The sequence below is a fragment of the Rhyacophila brunnea genome, unplaced genomic scaffold, assembly GCF_057557595.1.
Source record: "Rhyacophila brunnea isolate RB1 unplaced genomic scaffold, BYU_Rbru_1.0 scaffold_15, whole genome shotgun sequence".
Lineage (NCBI taxonomy): Eukaryota > Metazoa > Arthropoda > Insecta > Trichoptera > Rhyacophilidae > Rhyacophila > Rhyacophila brunnea.
In genome coordinates, this window is record NW_028232806.1 from 34711010 (window position 1) to 34730983 (window position 19974).

The 19974-nt window shown below is 33.3% G+C and overlaps 2 protein-coding genes across 2 annotated transcripts in view; both read left to right on the forward strand.

The window, feature by feature from the left end:
* The first annotated feature begins 2504 nt into the window (after positions 1 to 2504).
* Positions 2505 to 19974, forward strand: part of LOC147075263 (uncharacterized) — a 32905-nt gene continuing 15435 nt past the window's right edge. The window contains exons 1-4 of the mRNA XM_085942786.1: positions 2505 to 2799; positions 4059 to 4409; positions 6737 to 6901; positions 10960 to 11161. Coding sequence (XP_085798912.1) covers positions 2742 to 2799; positions 4059 to 4409; positions 6737 to 6901; positions 10960 to 11161 — 776 coding nt within the window. The 5' untranslated portion in view covers positions 2505 to 2741. The remainder of the gene's footprint in view (positions 2800 to 4058; positions 4410 to 6736; positions 6902 to 10959; positions 11162 to 19974) is intronic.
* On the forward strand, positions 11363 to 14491 carry LOC147075264 (uncharacterized). The gene has a single exon (XM_085942787.1). It carries the CDS (start codon positions 12084 to 12086, stop codon positions 13035 to 13037), a length of 954 nt encoding a protein of 317 aa, XP_085798913.1. The 5' UTR covers positions 11363 to 12083; the 3' UTR covers positions 13038 to 14491.

The window sequence follows — 19974 nt, forward strand, 5'->3', positions numbered from 1 at the left end:
CACAATTATCACATTTGGAGTAATGAAACACCACATACTATTCTTTACATCCACAAAAATGAACAGTTTGGTGTGGTTTATGATCTGGAGGTGTAATTGGATCGTGTTTTTATAAAAAAGATAATGTTAAGAACGCTACGGAAACATGATTACTGATTTTTTCTGGCATGAATTAGATGATTTTAATGATATGTGGTTCCAACAAGATGGTGCAACATACCATACAGCTCTTGACTCAACTTATTGAGAGAAAAGTTCAGTAAGTATATATATCTCTTATTTGATAACCCTGTATAATTTACGTGTCCGGAAATTGTACGTATGCAGTTCGCCGTATCACACTTCACTGTGAAATGTTGTATCGGAAATATATAGCCGTATATTAAAGACCGTCCAACCTCTTTGAGTCGTATAGTGCTGATATAAAATTCATGTCTAAATAAAACACAGTTTTTGTCGGTTTACACTTTACAGGAAGCCAGCAGTAAACAAATTTTGAAAATAGCCGATATACTGGATTATTAATTTGTTAGGTTAGGTTAGGTTTTCATTCTTGAATTCATGAATTTTGCCAAAATCGGCTTTGAAAATTGAATTAATGTTCATAAATCTAATAAAATTGGAGATCGTATAGTATACGGTCATCTCTTTCCGATAAGAGTGCTCACGGTGAACTGTGCCACGGTGAAATGTTTTACGTACAACTTACATGTAACCATATAATTAACCCAGATGTTGATTGTAAAGTAGTTTATGAGACAGCTGGTGCCATTTTTTTTTATAATTTGGGAAGTTTTATTAATTTTAATGATTTTAATGACATTTTATTTTACCATTCGCTTTTTCTAATTATTTACTATGTTTACAAAAAGAAAATATTCAATTTCGACTACTTAATCTGCAAACTGACTAACTCTACTTGGGCAAATTGTTTAGGAAGCTGATAAAACCTAATAATTTAATTATCGAACGGAATTTAACAATTCAAAAAATACACTTGGAAATATTTTTTTTTTACAAATAAGCTGCACTATGAATTAATACACTCTTTTAGCTTCCCTTTTATATATAAAGAAAATTTATATAAAGAGCGGAGTTGTTCCATCTACAATATTGGAAATTTGGCACCTACAGTTGGGTGTTTTGTGTGAAGAACGATAACGGATTTGTTTATAGGTTTAGGAGCTTAAAATTTTGTGTGAGCATAAAAACATGCTTTTAAACAAAATGCCATCAAAATCTCATTTTTGGTCAAAAGTACAATTGGCTGATATGCAGATTTTGATAACAAAAAGGGCATATTTGTCAATTTTTATAGAAATCCACATTTGAATGCCATCTTGCGGCCGTTCACGATATATATCTATACCTATTTTTCGATTTTACAAATACATCATAGGTCAGATGATAATATTGAAGTGTGAAAAATCATTGTTTCTACAAAAACGTCATGTGTTGCAAGAGTTTCTAACAGAAACGTCAGATGTCACGGACAAATAACCTTTTTGTGAGAAAAATATGTTGAAAATCATAACTTTTATGATAATTTGATGGGATCTGAAGACCACATAGGTCATGATATTGAGGTGTCGGATAATTATTCATAGTGGAGATGAAGTTTGATTTATAAATTCATTAAATATTTCTCTACTATTTTATTTGTATTAATAATAAAAAAAAAATATTTGGTCTTTAAAATTTAAAATCTATATTTTCTACTTACCCACTAAGAGCTTAATTTTTAATTATTCATACCTTTTTAAATTAAAAATGATTGATTTTTCAGCTGTTTTCTTACAAAAATGTCAAGTGCAAGGAGTTGCTATGTTTAGTATTTTTTTTTCTCATACTTCTAGATGTTATTTTGAAATATTTTTTTCTTTAAGGTGATGTCTCTAGGTAAAGTTGTTATCGAAAAATAGCTAGAAAAGTTTATTAATCGGTAAATATATATTCAAAAGTAATGAGAAAAATAAAATAAAAAATTTAAAGTCATCATGGAGTTCCATATTCCAAAAATACGTGTCAAATTCGGTACATTTGTATCGGGTGGCAAGAATCTCATATACTTCACTAATAAAATATATTTTTTTAAATACTATGTTTTTTATTATTAACCAAGATGGACAGTTTTTTCTCTCTCCTGAAAAATCGTATTTTTTGACAAATACCCTTTTTGTAATAGACTCGTCGATTAAGCAGTCGATTTGCAGTTCTAAAAGTACTTGTTGGTTTATTGAGATAAGTTGTACCGTGTGGAAGCTATATTATGGTAGCCATGTACACATTTACAATTAAATTAGCCGTCTTATCTGTAATTAGGATAACATTAAGATAACTATTTTCTTATCAACCTAATCTTAATTTCTAACTGGCGACATCTATTATTAAAATATTGAAACAAGACTTTTCTATCTCATTAGTCATTAAGTTATGAATACCTTTGGCCTTATCAAACATTGTAGTAGAGATTACTGTTATCATTCACTGATAACAAAGTGTGAAAAACATACCTAGGTGATTTTTATTAAGAATTAACGTTAACACCAATTATTATAGAGTCAGGTGTAGAAAGAAACAAATTGATAATATTTGTTCCTGAAGTGAATTTTATTGTGTGGGTATTTAGTTATTTTAGTTGAGGAAGATGTTTAGTTATTTAGGTACGTAGTGAGAAATATTTTTGAATTAGGTCATTCGGTGTGATTTATCGCTTGTTCCGTGGTTAGCAAAAAGGCAAAATGGCCGTACGTGATTGGTGGTTAGTGCTTGTAATATTAATTACTGTGGGAATCACAGGTAAGTGGACATTACTAATCAAATAATATTATTAACTACCTATTATAAATTGTTTGAATTATATATTGCATATTGAGATTAGTTGAAAATATCCATGTTATTTTTCTGTAGCAATCCCAGCAGGTTCGAATCCTGGGTCTTTCAAGTATACATAATATTGTTTATCAATTTGTGTATGAGTCAGAGTATGGACCTAATAGGTTGAGTGACTGACATCCATTTCTCGTAAAAACCCATAGGTCCATATAATCTTATTAGGATCGGACATTGTCGGAAGTGGAAGTAATCCCTGCATTCCGTCGTCCATATAACTTTACTGAATCCATTCATGATGGCATTCTTCACTTTATCACTTATATTATAATCACAACACCACATGTTAAAGGCATCAATCTTACGTCATTGTTTTTCTTTTATTGTAGAAGTTTCAAAATTCATCATGATCAGCCGGGGTCGATCCATTGTTGGAATAAGGCCTCCGCTTGCTCCTTCCACTTTTCTCGGTCATTAGTTCTTCACTACCATGTACATCCATCAAACTGTTCGTTGATCCAAAATCCACTCTCCGAACATTATGTCCAACTCGTTGCCATTTCATCTCTTGGCAATTGCGTATTCTTGTCTGCCTACTTAGAGACCATCTATAGACTGAAACCGTATACGGTTTACAACCGTGTACCATACTAAACTTATGATTTCTGTTCATGAAAATATATTTTCACTAAGTTTTAAAATGCAATTGTATGGTATAAACGGATACAATCAGATGCTCATAATATATATTATGAAAATATATTTCCATGAACAGAAATCATAAGTTTAGTATGGCACACGGTACTAAACTGCATACGGTTTCAGTCTATGGATAGCCTCTTACCCATTGGTTTCTTTTATGGTGTTTCTTCATTATGCACAACATGCACCTTTCAATACTATATTGCGCTACTAGACATTTTTCGATTTCTCTTACATTATGAGTCCATATTCCACACGCATATGTGAGCACTGGAAGCACACATTGGTTGAAAACTTTACGCTTAAGACACAATTAATAGGAGGTCACTTTTGCACAACCAATCTTGTCACACATTCCCTCAATTATTGACAGTTCTGATTCCCAGGTTCAAGCCGTGGCTACATAGTATTTTCCTCAGTTGTGAAAAAATGTACAAAATATTACATTTTAAATTTGTAGTATTCTGTGTTTATCCTACATGATAATTGCAATATTTCACTTCATGTTAATACAATTTTTACAGCTTTGGCGCAAACAACACAAAGCAACCTTCCAGACATAAATACCGAGGAATCCTTAAAGGTAATAAGCCTAGCTGCGAATACGCCGCAATCTTACAACCTCAGCGTGATAGACGAACTACATTATGATATATCCCCGGCTCCCATCATCCAAAGGAAGCTCCGAATCGATGTTCCCATTGACAGTAGCGAGTATACCACAATCACGTCAGATAATTACCCGTTGCCCTATCCTGATGGGGCGTTTGATGTGGAGTGGACTATCGGTTTTGGTCCAGGGTATGGAGTTGAAATGATAGTCAGAGCATTGGACTTGAACGGAGTTAGCAATGATTATTTGATCATACATCCAGGTAATACTTATAATTAAACTCAACTATAATATACCACATTGAAAGACACAAAATAAATAATATTCACCTAAATTGATATACAGACGAACTTGGTTATTACGATCACGGAAATAGCGAGATCTCGGATGTAATGAGGAAACATTTGTTGACATTTTAGTTTATGATTTTCTCCATACATTTATTCACTTTTATAACGAGCTACTTCTCGGGTATACCGAGCAAAACTGTTAAGACGGTACTTCAGTGAAACGGCAAATAATTTTCAACTATAGGTGCGACAAAATTTCAGACTGAGAGAGCGAAAGTCGAGCTGTGAACAAGTAAATTTGTTTTGTGATGGTGACAGGGGAATTAATTAAAGATGACTTAAAAAACGTTACCCATTTACTTGAAAAAGAAAACATGTCAATGAATATATTTTTATTATTAGTAATGGAACATTAAATGGACGCATGTTGACTTTTTATAACAATAATTATGTTTTGTTCTGCACGCGTCATTTGCACAATCTTCGCGTCACGTAGTCACGATCGTTTTAGACCGTGCCCCAGCTGAAGTATAGCCTTAATGTGTCAATCGTTTAAAAACAACATTTTCAAGCAATAAAATCCGACCGGGCAGTTAACTGGACCGATGCCGCCTGAATCGGATTACGTTTATGACACTAATTCAGTGTCTAAGTACCTAATTGGTGTTTTCGCCGACAACATTGAAAAATTATCCACGCATATGGTTGAAATTGCATGTAAAAAATCCAAGCTTTGTGAAGTCAGTACGTTACCTACCAGCGCCGGCGGCTCATCACTTCTTTACAATAAACAACTTCTTTTAGTTTATGAATACCATGCTTGTTTCGATGTTCTGTTTTCAGATTTTTTATGTTCTATGCTTAAATAGAATGTGGCGCGAAAAATGTTATATTACGATATAACGAGTAATGCTTACAACAAGGATATTCAGTCTGTCACATCTTCCTCGTAATAATCAAGTTCGACTGTATTATGTTATTATATTAAAAGTAATTTTTCAATGTGTCTAATGTAATGACCGTGTGGGTTGAGCGAAAGTCTAACAATAATTCCTCGTAATAAAGGTCCGTTAATACAACCTTCACTCTATGGAGGCCTATATGATCTTATTATTATCGGGTCAAAAAAAAAAATTATTTTATAGGTACTAAATTAGCATCATGGGTCCCAGATTCGAATCCTGGGTCTGGCAAGTACACATATTGTTTTTAATTTATGCATGAGTCAGAGTATGGACCTAATAGGTTGAGTAAGTGGCCGACATCCATTTCTCGTAAAAATAAAATCTGTTAATGCAAACCTCCACTCCGTGGAGCCCCATATGATCTTATTAGGATCGGTCAGATTGCCACCGTGTATTCTTTCCTCGACGTTTTGGGCTCGTTGCAGAGGCCATTATCAAGAGATGATATGTGTTCTGATGAAGTGTAGTGTATGCAATATGAATGCAAACGTCGCTCTAAGAATGCCAAAAGGAATCCTATGAGCTAAGAATAAACGTTGCTCAGAGTAATGTGTCAATCGTTACGACCAAAGATACCGTATCGAATATTGGATTTTGCTGACAGTGCCGGAAGCCATGACGTTTTTAACCATAATCCATCATCACTATTAATATTTTCAGGGTTTCTATGGATTTCGATATCTGCGATACAAACCTATCCTAGATAGCTAAGGTAGCGGCCAAAAGCAGTCTTGTGTATAGAATAGATGCACTGATTTGATTTGTATATTTTTTTCACTTCTACCATGTTCTACAGAATATAGAACTTTTTTAACGTAGAATATGTTTATATGCAGGACCTACCTCGAAAAATCATAGGTGTCAAATTTTTGTCAAAATCTACATTATAAACAATATAATTTACTTTTGGCACGATTGTAGGGTTTCGAAACTGTTCTTACAGAAAGTTTGCAGAAGATTTTCACATCGCTTTAATTGACATTATCAGCCTCTCAATACTAAAATATTTGTAAAAAAATAATATCCTATTCTACAAGTCATGATGTTTTCGTGAAAATTATAATTTTTTTTATATAGAAGATGATAATAACATTGTACTTACTACATATACGACCAAAGGTGTTAAAAAACCCTTTTTCTACCAGATGGAGCCTTTTGCGTTTTCTCTACCTACCAAAATCGCTGAACCATTTTCAGTTTGTTATAAATGTAATTTTTCTATACTACAAGGAAACTCTTCACGTTTGTATGAAAATTAGTACACACGGCGTCATCAATATATTTCGAAGAAGGTTTTCGTCAATACCTTTCTATATATATTATTATATTTTCAGGTGGCATGGATGTATTGACCGAAGATGAATTAGTTTTTGCCTGGTTTCTGAAGGAGGAACGGATGTACAGGCTTGTTCATTTAGACAAACTTACCATTAAATTTCTTGCTAACCAAAAAGTAGGAAACAAAAATACTGGATTCAAAATAGATGTCAAAAGAATCGGTGAGTATCCATGTCCTACTACTTTCTAATGTTGTGATAAGGTCGCTTATAATAACGCAAACACCAGTGACAATGGATATTGCACACTAAACTTTGTCAGTCAAATGTGTTTGTTTTCATTGAAGTATATTGAAGACTGCAATGCGTAGATAGTGTTTGTTAGTTTTTAAAATTCAATTAAGCTCTGCCTAATCCAAGCCATAGTAGATAATAATAAAAAAATAATCATTTATCTATAAAATATCTTAAATTATGTCATTAAGCCATACATAATTTTAGATATTTTAGAGATGAAAGAATAATTTTTATCGATTATGGTTTTGTATAGGCAGGGGCAGTGACGTCCCTAGACAAAATGCCGCCCATAGGCAGCGTCAAAATGCCGCCCCATTTTTTTATCATCCTTTCATTACTCCAATACCTATCTAAGAAATGTATTGTATGAAGCATGGTCCTCGCATCCTGAAGCGGGCCCCCAGACTAGGATCTTTGGCAGCCCCCCTACCTATCGCTAAGGATAAAGGCAGTGTGACGCTCTACGGTAATGTTTTCCAAATGATGTACGCGTTAAAATTGATGTGTATATTTAGTGTTTTTTTGTAAATTTTAATACACCCATTTGAATTATGGAGTTTTTGAGTATCGCTACACAATTATAAATTGTATTGTACAACCACATAATTTTAAATAATAACACTATTGAAGAAAATAGCGCCGCAGGCGAATTTTTCGCTATTCGAGCAAATTTGTGATATGTGTTTATTTCACTTATCGAGCCCGGGGCCCAGGCTAGAGCCCTGTCAGCCCCCCCTTGTGGGGGCATGGTATGGATGGATACATTACTAACAAAATATATACCTACCACTAAGCTGAATCATACAAAATTAAATTTAGATATTAATAAATAAATAAGCGAATAAATATAATATTAGTTAAACACTTACCCAAATCACCAGAGTCTGAGATTCCATTTGGTTGATATATCTGACACATTTAGTATGTATCATTTAGTAATACCTACGCAGACGTAATATTTTTACACCATTTTTTTTCTATGCTATTATTGTACGCTACAATATGTAAACAAAATAATTTTCCTCATTATTTATTTAGTATAAACCTATTTTTAATCATAAATACACTTTTAGTTAATAATCTCAACATCCAACCGTTGATGATTGAAATAAACCACAAATCCACACTATTATCGGCACAAAATATGTTTACAAAAAATCGACTTAAAAGAAGATATTGTTATTCACAGCACGATAAATACGATATAATCTAGGTAGGTACCTACTAGTGTACATTTTTATTACAATTAGCTGGTACTTAACGTAAATACCTATTATATGCATATGATTATGTCAAATGTCAATGGATTAATAATCATTACAATATCTATTTTGCAATAGGTACATCCGGCAACTTTTAAATCTCGGGAGTGACTGGCAAAAATATTTGGATAAATTAAAAAATACGGAAGTATGTACCTACCTATAAATCTCTACCATAATTTTCCTTGCTTCGTCACCAACGTTGAAATATATATAGTAATTATTTTGTTTCAATACCTACATTCGTCGCTTGTTCGGCGCCACCTATGGCGCGACATAATTGTTTTTTGCGCACATACCTACATAATATCACTATTATGAAAGGAACTCTTTAATTTGAGTAAATGACAATATATTATTATATTATGACTGATTTATTATTGGTTTTTGGTGTTTTACATTTATCATAATATTCATAATGTGTCTACGCGCCAAGAGTAGTAAAAAATATTTTTTATTGGCATTGTATACGAAACAAGAGCAGTCAAAAATAAAACAAAAATTCCTCGAGAAGCGTGGTGACATCATACTAAAATCTGTACTGTAGTAAGTACTGGATAAAAATAACATCCGGAAAAAAACATCTCCAACGCTCTGGTTATAATATAACTAATATTATAATATAACTATATTATATATAATAATATAACTATATAATTTCTTAATTTCTATATAATACCAAATAATTCTCCTCGATTTGCCGCCCTTAGAGTATCTGCCGCCCCCAAGCGACGCTCAATCTGCCTACCCCCACGGGACGTCACTGGGCAGGGGTTAATGAATTTTAAAAAACTAACCAACACCATCTGCATTATTGTATTCTTAGTTCAATAAAAACAAATAAGATGTATGAAGCCATATTTAGACCAAGCAAGCAAATATTTGTTCGGAACAAGTCAGTTATGGGGAAGCCAGCGGCAAATACATTTTAAAAATAGCTGATATACTGGATTATTTGTTAGGTTGGGTTAGTTTAGGTTAGGTAAAGTAAGGTTTTCATTCTTGAATTCATGAATTTTGCCCAAAATCGGCTATGACAATTACCGTGGTTCCCGTCTGGCTTCCCCATAACCGACTTGAACCGTTTGTTGTTCCCCTACTCTAGCGAAATTCTTATGCTCGCTTGACAAGAAGCGTTTACGTTAAGAGAATTTCACTAGAGTGGAGGAAGAACAAACATTCGCTTGCTTGGTCTAAATGCGGCTTGATTGGTAATGTTTAGTGTGCACTGTTTATGTCGAAATCTTATCAGCCTATCTCCACCCCTCGCCACTGACAAATATTACATTGGTAGTAATATTATCAACCATATAATATATTATCGTCTCTGTTCTGGCAGAACACACTAACTGGAGAATACTAGTTTTGAGTAATTTGACTTTGAAGTTATTAAAATGTTTGAAATAATGGTCTATCATATGAGTTTATTAAGTAATCGTAAAAAGGATGACTTTAAAATAAAGACTGTTTATTTATTAAGAAGGTTTCCAGACGGTAAAGTTTGAAATATGGAACATTTTGGTACTAACTCAATAAGTCATTTTTTCGAATTAGTGTTTTCTGCCAGAACAGTGACAATATAATATAATAATGGTAGAGCTATCAGCAAAATGGGCTTTGTTAACATATCCTAAGGGTAAACGACGATCTGGTTAGCCGGATTGCATCACATGAGAATTCAAGTCCTCAGTCAGAATATCTGAAAAGTGGCAACACCGGTTCCAAAAAATCTCAATAAATATTGAATTGACTTGAGTCGCCATATCCATTCTAGGATAAATAACAGGTTGTAAATCCGCTCTACATAGCCAACCAATCAAATGTCGCGATTCAAACCATGATTTTTAGCAAACGTTTAAATCGCTATATAAACGTCACCACTACTAGCATCAACAACATCGTAAATGAACAAAACAGTTTTTCATGATTTACTCGAAACTCAAAAAAACCTCCAGAGCGGGTTTAGCAACTAAGCGACTCAAATGGTAAAAAAACTAATATTAAAACGAATCATTGAAACATAATACACATAAAACCACATTACTTATATAAAACAAAATTATCATATCGGTTGTTGAAAATAGATAGGTAGGTACCTCATAATAATATGGTGAAAAAACATAAAAAAATTAATTATTATTATGGCGACTTGAAGGTATTTTGGTAATTGTGCCGCAGAGGTGGCCATAAGCTTTTATGTTTTTTTTTTTACGAAAACAGTTTATTCCATGTAGACAATTATAATAAAATACCTTTTTCTGTCGGCGCATCGGCTTTTCGATCCAATAATTATTGTTAATTGAAAATTTGAAATTTTCACACATTTTGATGCACCATTATCACAAACTAAGATTATAATATGAGGTAATAATAGGTTGGGGTAGGTTAGGTTAAGTTTGGTTTAGTCTAAAAAGAAAGTTGTAATATTATCGTCGCTGTATATTTAAATACATGAAGGTATTTAAATTGTTGTTTTTACAGCATATGAATGCTGTTTTCATTACAAAGCAATTTAAAGAAAAAGATGGTTCTGGTCCATTTAGATACAAAAAATCATTCTGCATTAAAAGGTCGATTTCGACAAAAACGGATATTCGACAAACCAATCCTATAGCGACGATATCTCATGGCCACCTCTGCGGCACATTTACCGGTACTTTTTGTGGATAGGTTAAAATTATTAAAAGAATACCTATGTACTAAAATATGCTTGTATGTTAGGCGAACTACCAACAACAACTATGCCCCCAACTACAGAAGAGGCTCCTGTGACTGTAGCACCAATGGAAGAAAGCAATATTTACTTGAAAGGACTTACTCCAACTGCCTTCCTCAACATTAGTGAAAATTTCAGAAAGAATTTGGCGTTCGTTGCGGAGAAATATTGCTCGGAAAACAATATTACAGTCGACAACATCACAATGTAAGATTTTTACTTTATTTATAATTTAACCAATAATAAAAATGGAAGTGACTGAATTAGGGATCTAATAAAAATGAAATGTCGAAAAATTATTTGAATTATAGAGGTTTTATTATCAATATATCTAATTTATATTCTAAGCGTGGCTACATTTTTTTTCACGGTGCAAGTGGCAACATTGGCAACAGTGTATAGAGGATTACGCGTACGCAGGCGCTGATTTTGACAGGAGATATTATTTAAGTTTTGACTTTTTCGCATTGAATGCATTTATCGTAAATAATGCGTAATTTGCACTAGAAACAAATTGGCATACAGCCAAGCATCTTCAGATGACTTACTTTTCGCATAATGCAGACGTTGTTCTACGTGTTTTACCCAACGTAATCAGTTGACATCTATACATAATACGTTCAGTATTCGTTTTTAATATTTTTAAAACTATGTCCGAATTTATTGTGAAAGCCAAACGAGATGCAGTATTAGTCTATTACAATTTAAAAAAGTGAAACAATAATAAACCGTATACGGAATAATTAAATTGTGCATGTGCAATTTTTATTAATAGAATTTCACATTTTTGTGTATGCCGAATACAGCAATGCGGCGCTCGGAAAATATATCGATCGATGTTTCGTTCACAGCTGATTTTAGTGCAACATGCCTATCTCGTGTTGTACGAACAATGTTTTAGTTTGTAATGATTTCTATTTGTAAAAACATAATGAAATATGAGTGTAATCTTTTAGTTTCCCTCGATGATATTATCAAAATGTGACGAACATTTTATTTTTAAAATAAATAAGCTAAGTACATAATAATTATGCGCTAGCTCGTTGTTCTGGCGCTAAAGCGGAAACGACAGAGTTGTTTACATCTAGCACGCGTGTTAAAAGCTAGCTTGTCCAAAATAAGCGTAAAAATGACGGTGATTTTAGATAAAAACAACATGGCCATTAGCGCGATGGTCACGTTCGCGCTTCAAGTGGTGTTCTTCACGATTGCGGCCACGTTCAGATGCGACAAGCTGACGGATTTCACCGGAGGGGCCAATTTCATCATAATAGCTTTGATGACCTTCTTCCTGGGGCAGGGGGGTAGTCTGGCCAAATCCTACGACAGCCGGCAGCTAATGGTCACTGTGTTCGTTTGCCTATGGGGAGCCCGCCTATCAGGATATCTCCTCTACAGAATTGTTCAGATAGGCCGCGATGAAAAGTTTGAAGACAGAAAGAGCAATGTTCTCCGATTCGCAGTCTTTTACACGTTCCAAGCGGTGTGGGTGTACATAGTCAGCCTGCCGGTGATGGTGGTGAATTCGCCTCACCACTCGTATCCTCGGTCTCCGAAGACCATGACGACTCTGGATTCGGCCGGCACCGGAATATTCTTCGTCGGATTACTCGCGGAGACGTACGCCGACTTGCAGAAGTTCTCGTTCCGTCAAGACCCGGCTAACTGTGGGAAATGGTGCAACGATGGGCTCTGGCGACTATCTCGTCATCCCAACTACTTTGGAGAGATCGTCTTGTGGTGGGGGATTTTCATCATATCGTTGAACGTCATTCAAGGCTTCGAGTGGGTCGCCATTTTGTCACCGATCTTTACGACAATGATAATTCTATTTCTTTCGGGCGTGCCTGCTCTGGAACGGTCTTCCGACGAGAGACACCGAGACAACGCGGACTACCGATACTATAAATCCTCGACGTCTCCATTGATTCCGATTCCTCCGGCTATTTACGTGGAAGTACCCAAAACCTTGAAGTTCATCCTGTGCTGCGAGTTTCCTCTGTATGATTCAACAGACGAGACGAGCCAGACGCATTCGGTTCCGGAGTCGGCCAGCATCTCCATGGTCCAGTCGCAGACTTAGCCGTCGGCCGGCGGCCGCGACCGCAAGAAGGAAGTTCCGGCTTCCAACTGCGCCGCCGTCGCCTTGTGATCGCAAGCCCCCGATCAATTTATCCCGCTGCACTCTCCGCACAGGAGTCAGGTATCCTCGGCTCGCGTCTCTCCGGCTACTCCCGCTCATTCGTCTCCTGCCCTGGCTCCGGCGAGGGTCAAAGTCCAAGTGGAGGCTGTTTTCCAATCAAAAACTAGCAAGAGGAAGCCCGTCGAGAAGGAATACGCTCAGACTAGTTTCACTAATTGCAAAATCGTTCAAGAGAAGCTGGTATAAACTTCATCATCCCCATTCAGATGAAAATTTAATGATTTCCCTACATTTACATGAATGTGAAATTTAAAAATGATTATAAATGTTTCTTTTACATTACTATTATACATTAATGAAAGTCACAATTAATAATTGTAAAGTCTGGGAGAAAATAGTACTAACCCTCATTTTAGTTAAAATGAGTTCACTCTGAGAACTCTGCCATCTATGAAAATTGCCTCTTAAGCTTTTTATCAAAACTGTCTTTTCGGACTAAGTATGGCATCTTTCAAGAATATATAGTCAAGCCGTGGCACTAAATCACGATTTCCGATGGTAGCGCTAGTTATTACTTAACATTGAATGCAATATGATAACAGTTTACCATATTGCATTCGAAGTATAAGCAATAACTAGTAGTACTACCATCGAAATTCACTATTTTGTGCCGCGGCCTGAACAAAGTGGGCTTTGGGCATCTTTTTACCTAAAGAATATAGTAAAATATCTTAGAGGTAAAATAGTATCAACCATAAATTTAGTATAGATGATTCGGAACACCTCAGTAACATACCTAGGTATTATAAGAAATTTTGAAAAAACTATTATGCCAGCCGGAAACTTGAACCTGCATTCATTGCATGTTGACCAATATACACGAAAGTGTACCCAGGCTACCAAAGTTTGTTAATTTAAATGCATAGGTTTCCTATGATTCTGTAATCAAATTAACCCATTGTAGACAATTAATACCAATTTGATGCCGCTGTTAATCATATGGTATCAATTTGGTGGCACTTGTTCTTGGTAATTTTTATTTTTAAATATTTCTTCAAAGCCCACATTTTTAAAAGATTTTATCATTTGAAATAGGTATATTAATAACTACACAATTTTAAAAGAACTATTGAAAGTAAATATAATAATAAGTTGTTGCATTTCTAGTGAACTCTGATGTTGGCTCATCTTTTTTCCTTTTAAATCTGTTTCCAATGGGTAAATCAAATTTGATTTGTTTTGATTCATAGATTCGGATACACTTTGTACTTAATATTTCTTGAAATTAAAAATTTGAGGGTTGATCCTGTTTTATCCTGGACCGTTTAATTGGGTTGTATAAAGTTCTACTGAACTGAACACATTACACAGTTATAGGTGGATTGATGAAATAATACCAGATCCCATACCAATTAAAGTATTAACCAAATAAATCAACCTTTCCAAAACTTACTTCACCTGCAGGCCTATTCTAACATATCACCACTTAACATCAAAAAAGAGCTAATTGTGATAAATATAACACATTTGTCACTTTACGTATTCTGGCAGCTAATGTAAAAAAGTTAACCGTCTGAACTGTCAAAAGGTAAAGCTAACTTTGAGTACGAGACAGAGTATGTCAATTTTACATATTGAGAATTAAGACGCAAGATCTGACTGTTTTTCTGCAATCGCAATGACATGACTAAGAAAATTGTAGGTTATGTTGATATGTCTGACGTGTCAATGCAAAATTCTTGTGTTCGGCTAATTGCCAACTAGATGGCGCTCGTTCGGCTTTATCTGCTTGGGTTTGCCATTACGAACATATCCGAATTTGACCGACGTGTCTACCAATCTAAATTTTTGTCGTATTATGAATTAGAGATAGCGGCCGATAAGTGTTTTATTTATAGAATGCCTTCCGTGCTAATTTTGACCAATGAAAATAATGGAAACGTGCTGAAGTGGTAACCGTTAAGAATAGACCTGCTGGGTTTTAAATATGATTAAATCATGAATAATAAATTATTTACAAAATGTGGGATAGCTCAGACGACATTTACACAATCTAATTTTAGTAAAATCAAGTTTTATAATAGTCAAACACTTTCAATTAGGCAATTTCATTAATATTTACATATACTTACCTAGAAGCAAAATATTTATTCTAATAAATTGTAGTACTTAATATTTCTGTATGAATTATTTTACAATTCTTTTAAAATCATTCTAACCATATCATTTTTATTTATGACTATTATAAAAATATCAATTATTTTCTATCATAATAAATTATGACATATTTTTTAATTGTAGATAATCCTCTGTAGATAATATAATATATCTACTTACGTCTTTATTAATCTTGTCTACTTAATTAAAAAAAATTAAGATTTACCTTAAGTGTATAAAAAAGATACTTAGGTCCTGAAGTATTATAATAATATGTAATATATATTATATATTGACTATGGTAATAGTTACCTATTTGTTAAAAAGAAACTACTGGTCTCAATGCCAAATTATTTGTCCTATAACAGGTATTATAAAAGTATTCAGGAGAAAATATCCATTTTTAAAAGTATTCAATAGATACCTATTTGGTACCGTGTCAGATTTACGAAAGTGACAATTGAGGCTATTGGTTTTAAAGTTGGTTATCTACATATTTCGCCATTTTGAGATATTCATAAAAGCGTATTTAGGACTGCAAATAGAATATTTTCTACTCGCGAACATATTTGTAAATGCAATTGATTTGTTTTATTGGGATACATCGGGACTTGCATAGTAGACTAGCTAGAGCATTTTGGCCCGATTAAGCGGCTGCCCCAATTAAGCGAATTCCGCATAAAAAAAAGATTTATTCCTATAATACTAAAATAATAAAATTGACAGAAAGCAAATTTGCATATGCGAGGTGGTGTAGCGTTTAGTGAATAAGGTATGGTAGTGGTTGATCCCTACAGTATACAGATATGTACTCTGTAAGATAATGACATTGGTTGGTGACAGTTGGTGACTTTGGTTGTCGGATATCCCGTATTGTAATCTTAAAGTTCTCTCTTAATTAAGCAGAATGTTGTCCCAATTAGTGATGTAAATTACATACTGTTGGTTCATTGGCTTGGTTTCCTTTTCTTGAGATTTGACCCAAATAAGTGGTTGCAAAATAAAGCGGAATCGTCTGTAGTTAGAAAAAGCGAATACTGAAGCAAGAAAGAAAACCATCTTGAAAATTGGTAGACAAAAAAAAAGATGGCAGCTTATAGAATATATAACCAACATTGCAATCAACTTCTGGTTTAATACTATTTTACCAAGAAACAGATATTTGATAGTTTATGAATATATATTTACTTATGATAAAACAGTACTTGCAGAACCAGAATCAAGAAAATATCAAAAATAATAAAATGGAGGTAATCAACTTTGAAACCAATAGCCTCAGTTCTTTTATCAATGTTACCTAGATACTTATATAGTTTTATAAGATAAACCAAAGATTAATTTTTTGTTGTTAATAGTGAACTTTATTTATAATAAATGTTTAACGCCAAAATAACTTGACTTATTTTAGCAATTATATTAATTGCATTGTACTTAATATTTTTTTTTATAATATAATTTTTTGTAATAAATAGTGGTCATCAAAAAAGTAGCAAAATTAAATATAGATTTTATTATTGGTACTTTTTTGGCTACCCCTAGTAATAAACTTTATATGTATAAATGATTTTATATACCTATCATTTGAAATTTGTGGACAGTATAAGCACCTATTGTATAAATTTTATTAAACTACATTTTAAAATTATGAATTAAAATATTCCATTACAGTACTCTCTCAGTAATCCGCCACCCCAAAAACCAGACAAGTGTTGAATTAGTAAAAGCGGCAGATTATAGTGCATGCATACAAAATATGGTGAAAATTAAAACAGGTATTTCGTAAAAATAGTTTTTTTAAGAAATTTGTAAGTACTAGAAAATTACGGTTTTATTTATAATTAAAATCAAGTATTAACTAAATTATACATATTTATAAACCAAGTTTATTAACTAAATATTAAACAGTAAATCACTTGACACAACCAGTTGTTCAGTGAGGCAGATATTCTTGAATGGCTTAGGATTCCTGGCTTTCCCTATGACCAAAAGCTTCATTTTGCGTGTCCCGGTTGCATTGGAGCACGGCATAATTGTGATGCGGTCCTTGGGCAGTTTCCTCCCTGGTACATTACTTTCTTCGCGATGAACGTACGTTTTACAAAGGAGAAGTTTCCAAAATAGACCTGGCTCATCTGTGTTTTATACTTGTACGCGGCGAACTACTTAATTTGACTATCGAATACCGGCGAATTATAGAGCTTGTTTTTGTGCTTTCAACTAGTAAAAATAACGCCGGATTATAGTAGTTGTCGGATAATCGAGCGGCGGATTTCTGAGAGTGTACTGTATATAGTTTTATTTAGTCATTCAAAAAACTATATATACTATTTGTAGAAGCTGTGTAGAAGAGACTTATGAAGATTAATAACAGGCTTCAAAGATACTCAAAGCAATTAGCTATTATATTATTAATATGTAAAATATGTATTTGGGTAAATGGGCATTACATTGATTGTAACTATAATATATGTACATACTTACTAATTCGCTATGTTACTAACACAAAAACGTAACTACAAAAAGGGGATTTCTTATTTAATTCATTACTTATGTAGATCTATTTCAAAAATGCTGGACAGAAAACGAGATTATCTAAAATGTATTTCACATTCATTGGTAATACAAGAATGAATCAGCTGATAATCTGTTGTCTTATCAAAACATTCAATTTTATTCCAGCAATAATTTATTATTTAAGTCAGAATTATTAAATGTAATACAGTCAAACTCGGTTATTACGATCTCGGATGTAATGAGGAAACATTCGTTGACATTTTGGTTTATGATTTTCCTTGTACATTTATTCACTGTTATAACGAGCAACTTATCGGATATACCGAGCTAAAATACTGTTAATGTATCGATCGTTTAAAAACATTTCGACCCTAAGCAATAAAATCTGATCGGACACGATGCCGCCGGGGACGGATTATGTTTATGACAGTAGTTAAGTGTCTAAGTACCTACCTAATTGTTGTTTTCGCCAATAATAATGAAAAAGAATCCACGCATATGGTTGAAAAATCCAAGGTCTGTGAAGTCCGTAGGTACCTACCAGCATTCATTACAATAAACAACTTCTTTTGTAGTTTATGTAGGCCATGCTTGTTTTAGGGATTTTTACGATGGTTTTCAGATTTTTTATTTTTTACTTTTTTTGTTATGTGACCGTTCATTTAAAAATACCTATTCTCTGATATAATGAGTACCGCTTAAATTCATTAGGTCCTATCTTCCTCGTAATAACCAAGTTCGGCTGTATTATCATTCAGTCTACAAATATATTTTTGATGTATAACTTATGCCTAGTTCAAACCAAGATACATCTGTATGTGAACACATGGACATTGTATGAAAACTGTATACAAACATTGTTAAAAGAACATTTGTGGCTGTTAGTTTCAAATCAAGTTAGTTTAATGGCGAAGGGTGAAGGTAGACTGTTAAGATCCGCCATAAATAGTGCACACTAAACTTTGTCAGTCATACGTATTTGTTTTCATTGAACTAACCTATAAGTTGCAGATAGTGCTGGTTAGTTTTTAAAATTCAATTAAACCCTGCAAAACCAAACCATAATAGATAAAAGTAAAAAAAATACTCGTCTATCTTTAAAATATATAAAATTATGCTATTAAATTTTAAGTAATTTAATTTAAGTAAATTTGCGAAGTAATTTTGGATATTTTATAGATAGAATAATATTTTTTATCTATTATAGTTTAGGCAGGGCTTAATAAATTTAAAAAAAATTAACCTACATGTGTAATAATATGTACCTATTTCTAATTCAACAAAAACAAATAAGTACGAAAGAAAAAGTGTGCATAATTTTGTCGGATCGCCCAAAATATACCAAAACTATTATGGTTTGGTTTAGGCAGGGGTTAATTGACTTTTTAAAACTAACCAACGCCATCTGTAAATTGCATTGTTAGTTCAATAAACACAAATACATATGACTAACAAAGTTTATTGTGCACTATTTATGTTGGATCTTAACAGCCTACCTCCACCTGTCGCCACTGAGATACGCACGAACAACCACAATGTTTGATAAAAATCAGCAAATTTCAATCACAAAATTATAGCAATATTTCAATTAAATTTTAATCATGTTCAAGAATCCGTTGATAAATTTTCTAAAGGAAAATCGCATATTATTAAATTAATTTTGTTTGGCAAAGTTGCACATGTGCACTCAACGCCTTTGTTTGGTTACAACAGGACACCACAGTGGCGGGAGCGTTAAGTAAAGTGTTCATATAAATGTTTACGTACAGATGTATCTCGGTCCGGACTAGACATTAGTAACATTTTTTTAACAGTGTATCTTTCTCATGGTTATGTTTCTATGTAATACAAAAATGTATTTCAGCTACAAATATATTATTGTATGTATCTATTTTATTATAATTTTATTTTTCCTAAAAAGTTTGAATAATTAAATAGATAGGTACGTTGTTGTGTTTTTTAACATAACAAAATGTAATGTAATATTATACTGACCTGCTAAGTAAAAAGACAGTATTTTGTTTTTAGTGCAATGAGAACCAAAGTTTTCAACTACCTTTTCTTTTATATTATGTAAAATAATTGGATTGTTTTGACATTATCTTTAGAGATTATCGGCCGTATATATGAGATTCCGAAATTCTTTATAAGCTATTTAACCGATTTTCCACCATATAGCGTATAGCACTGTTTGTGACGTAAGCAA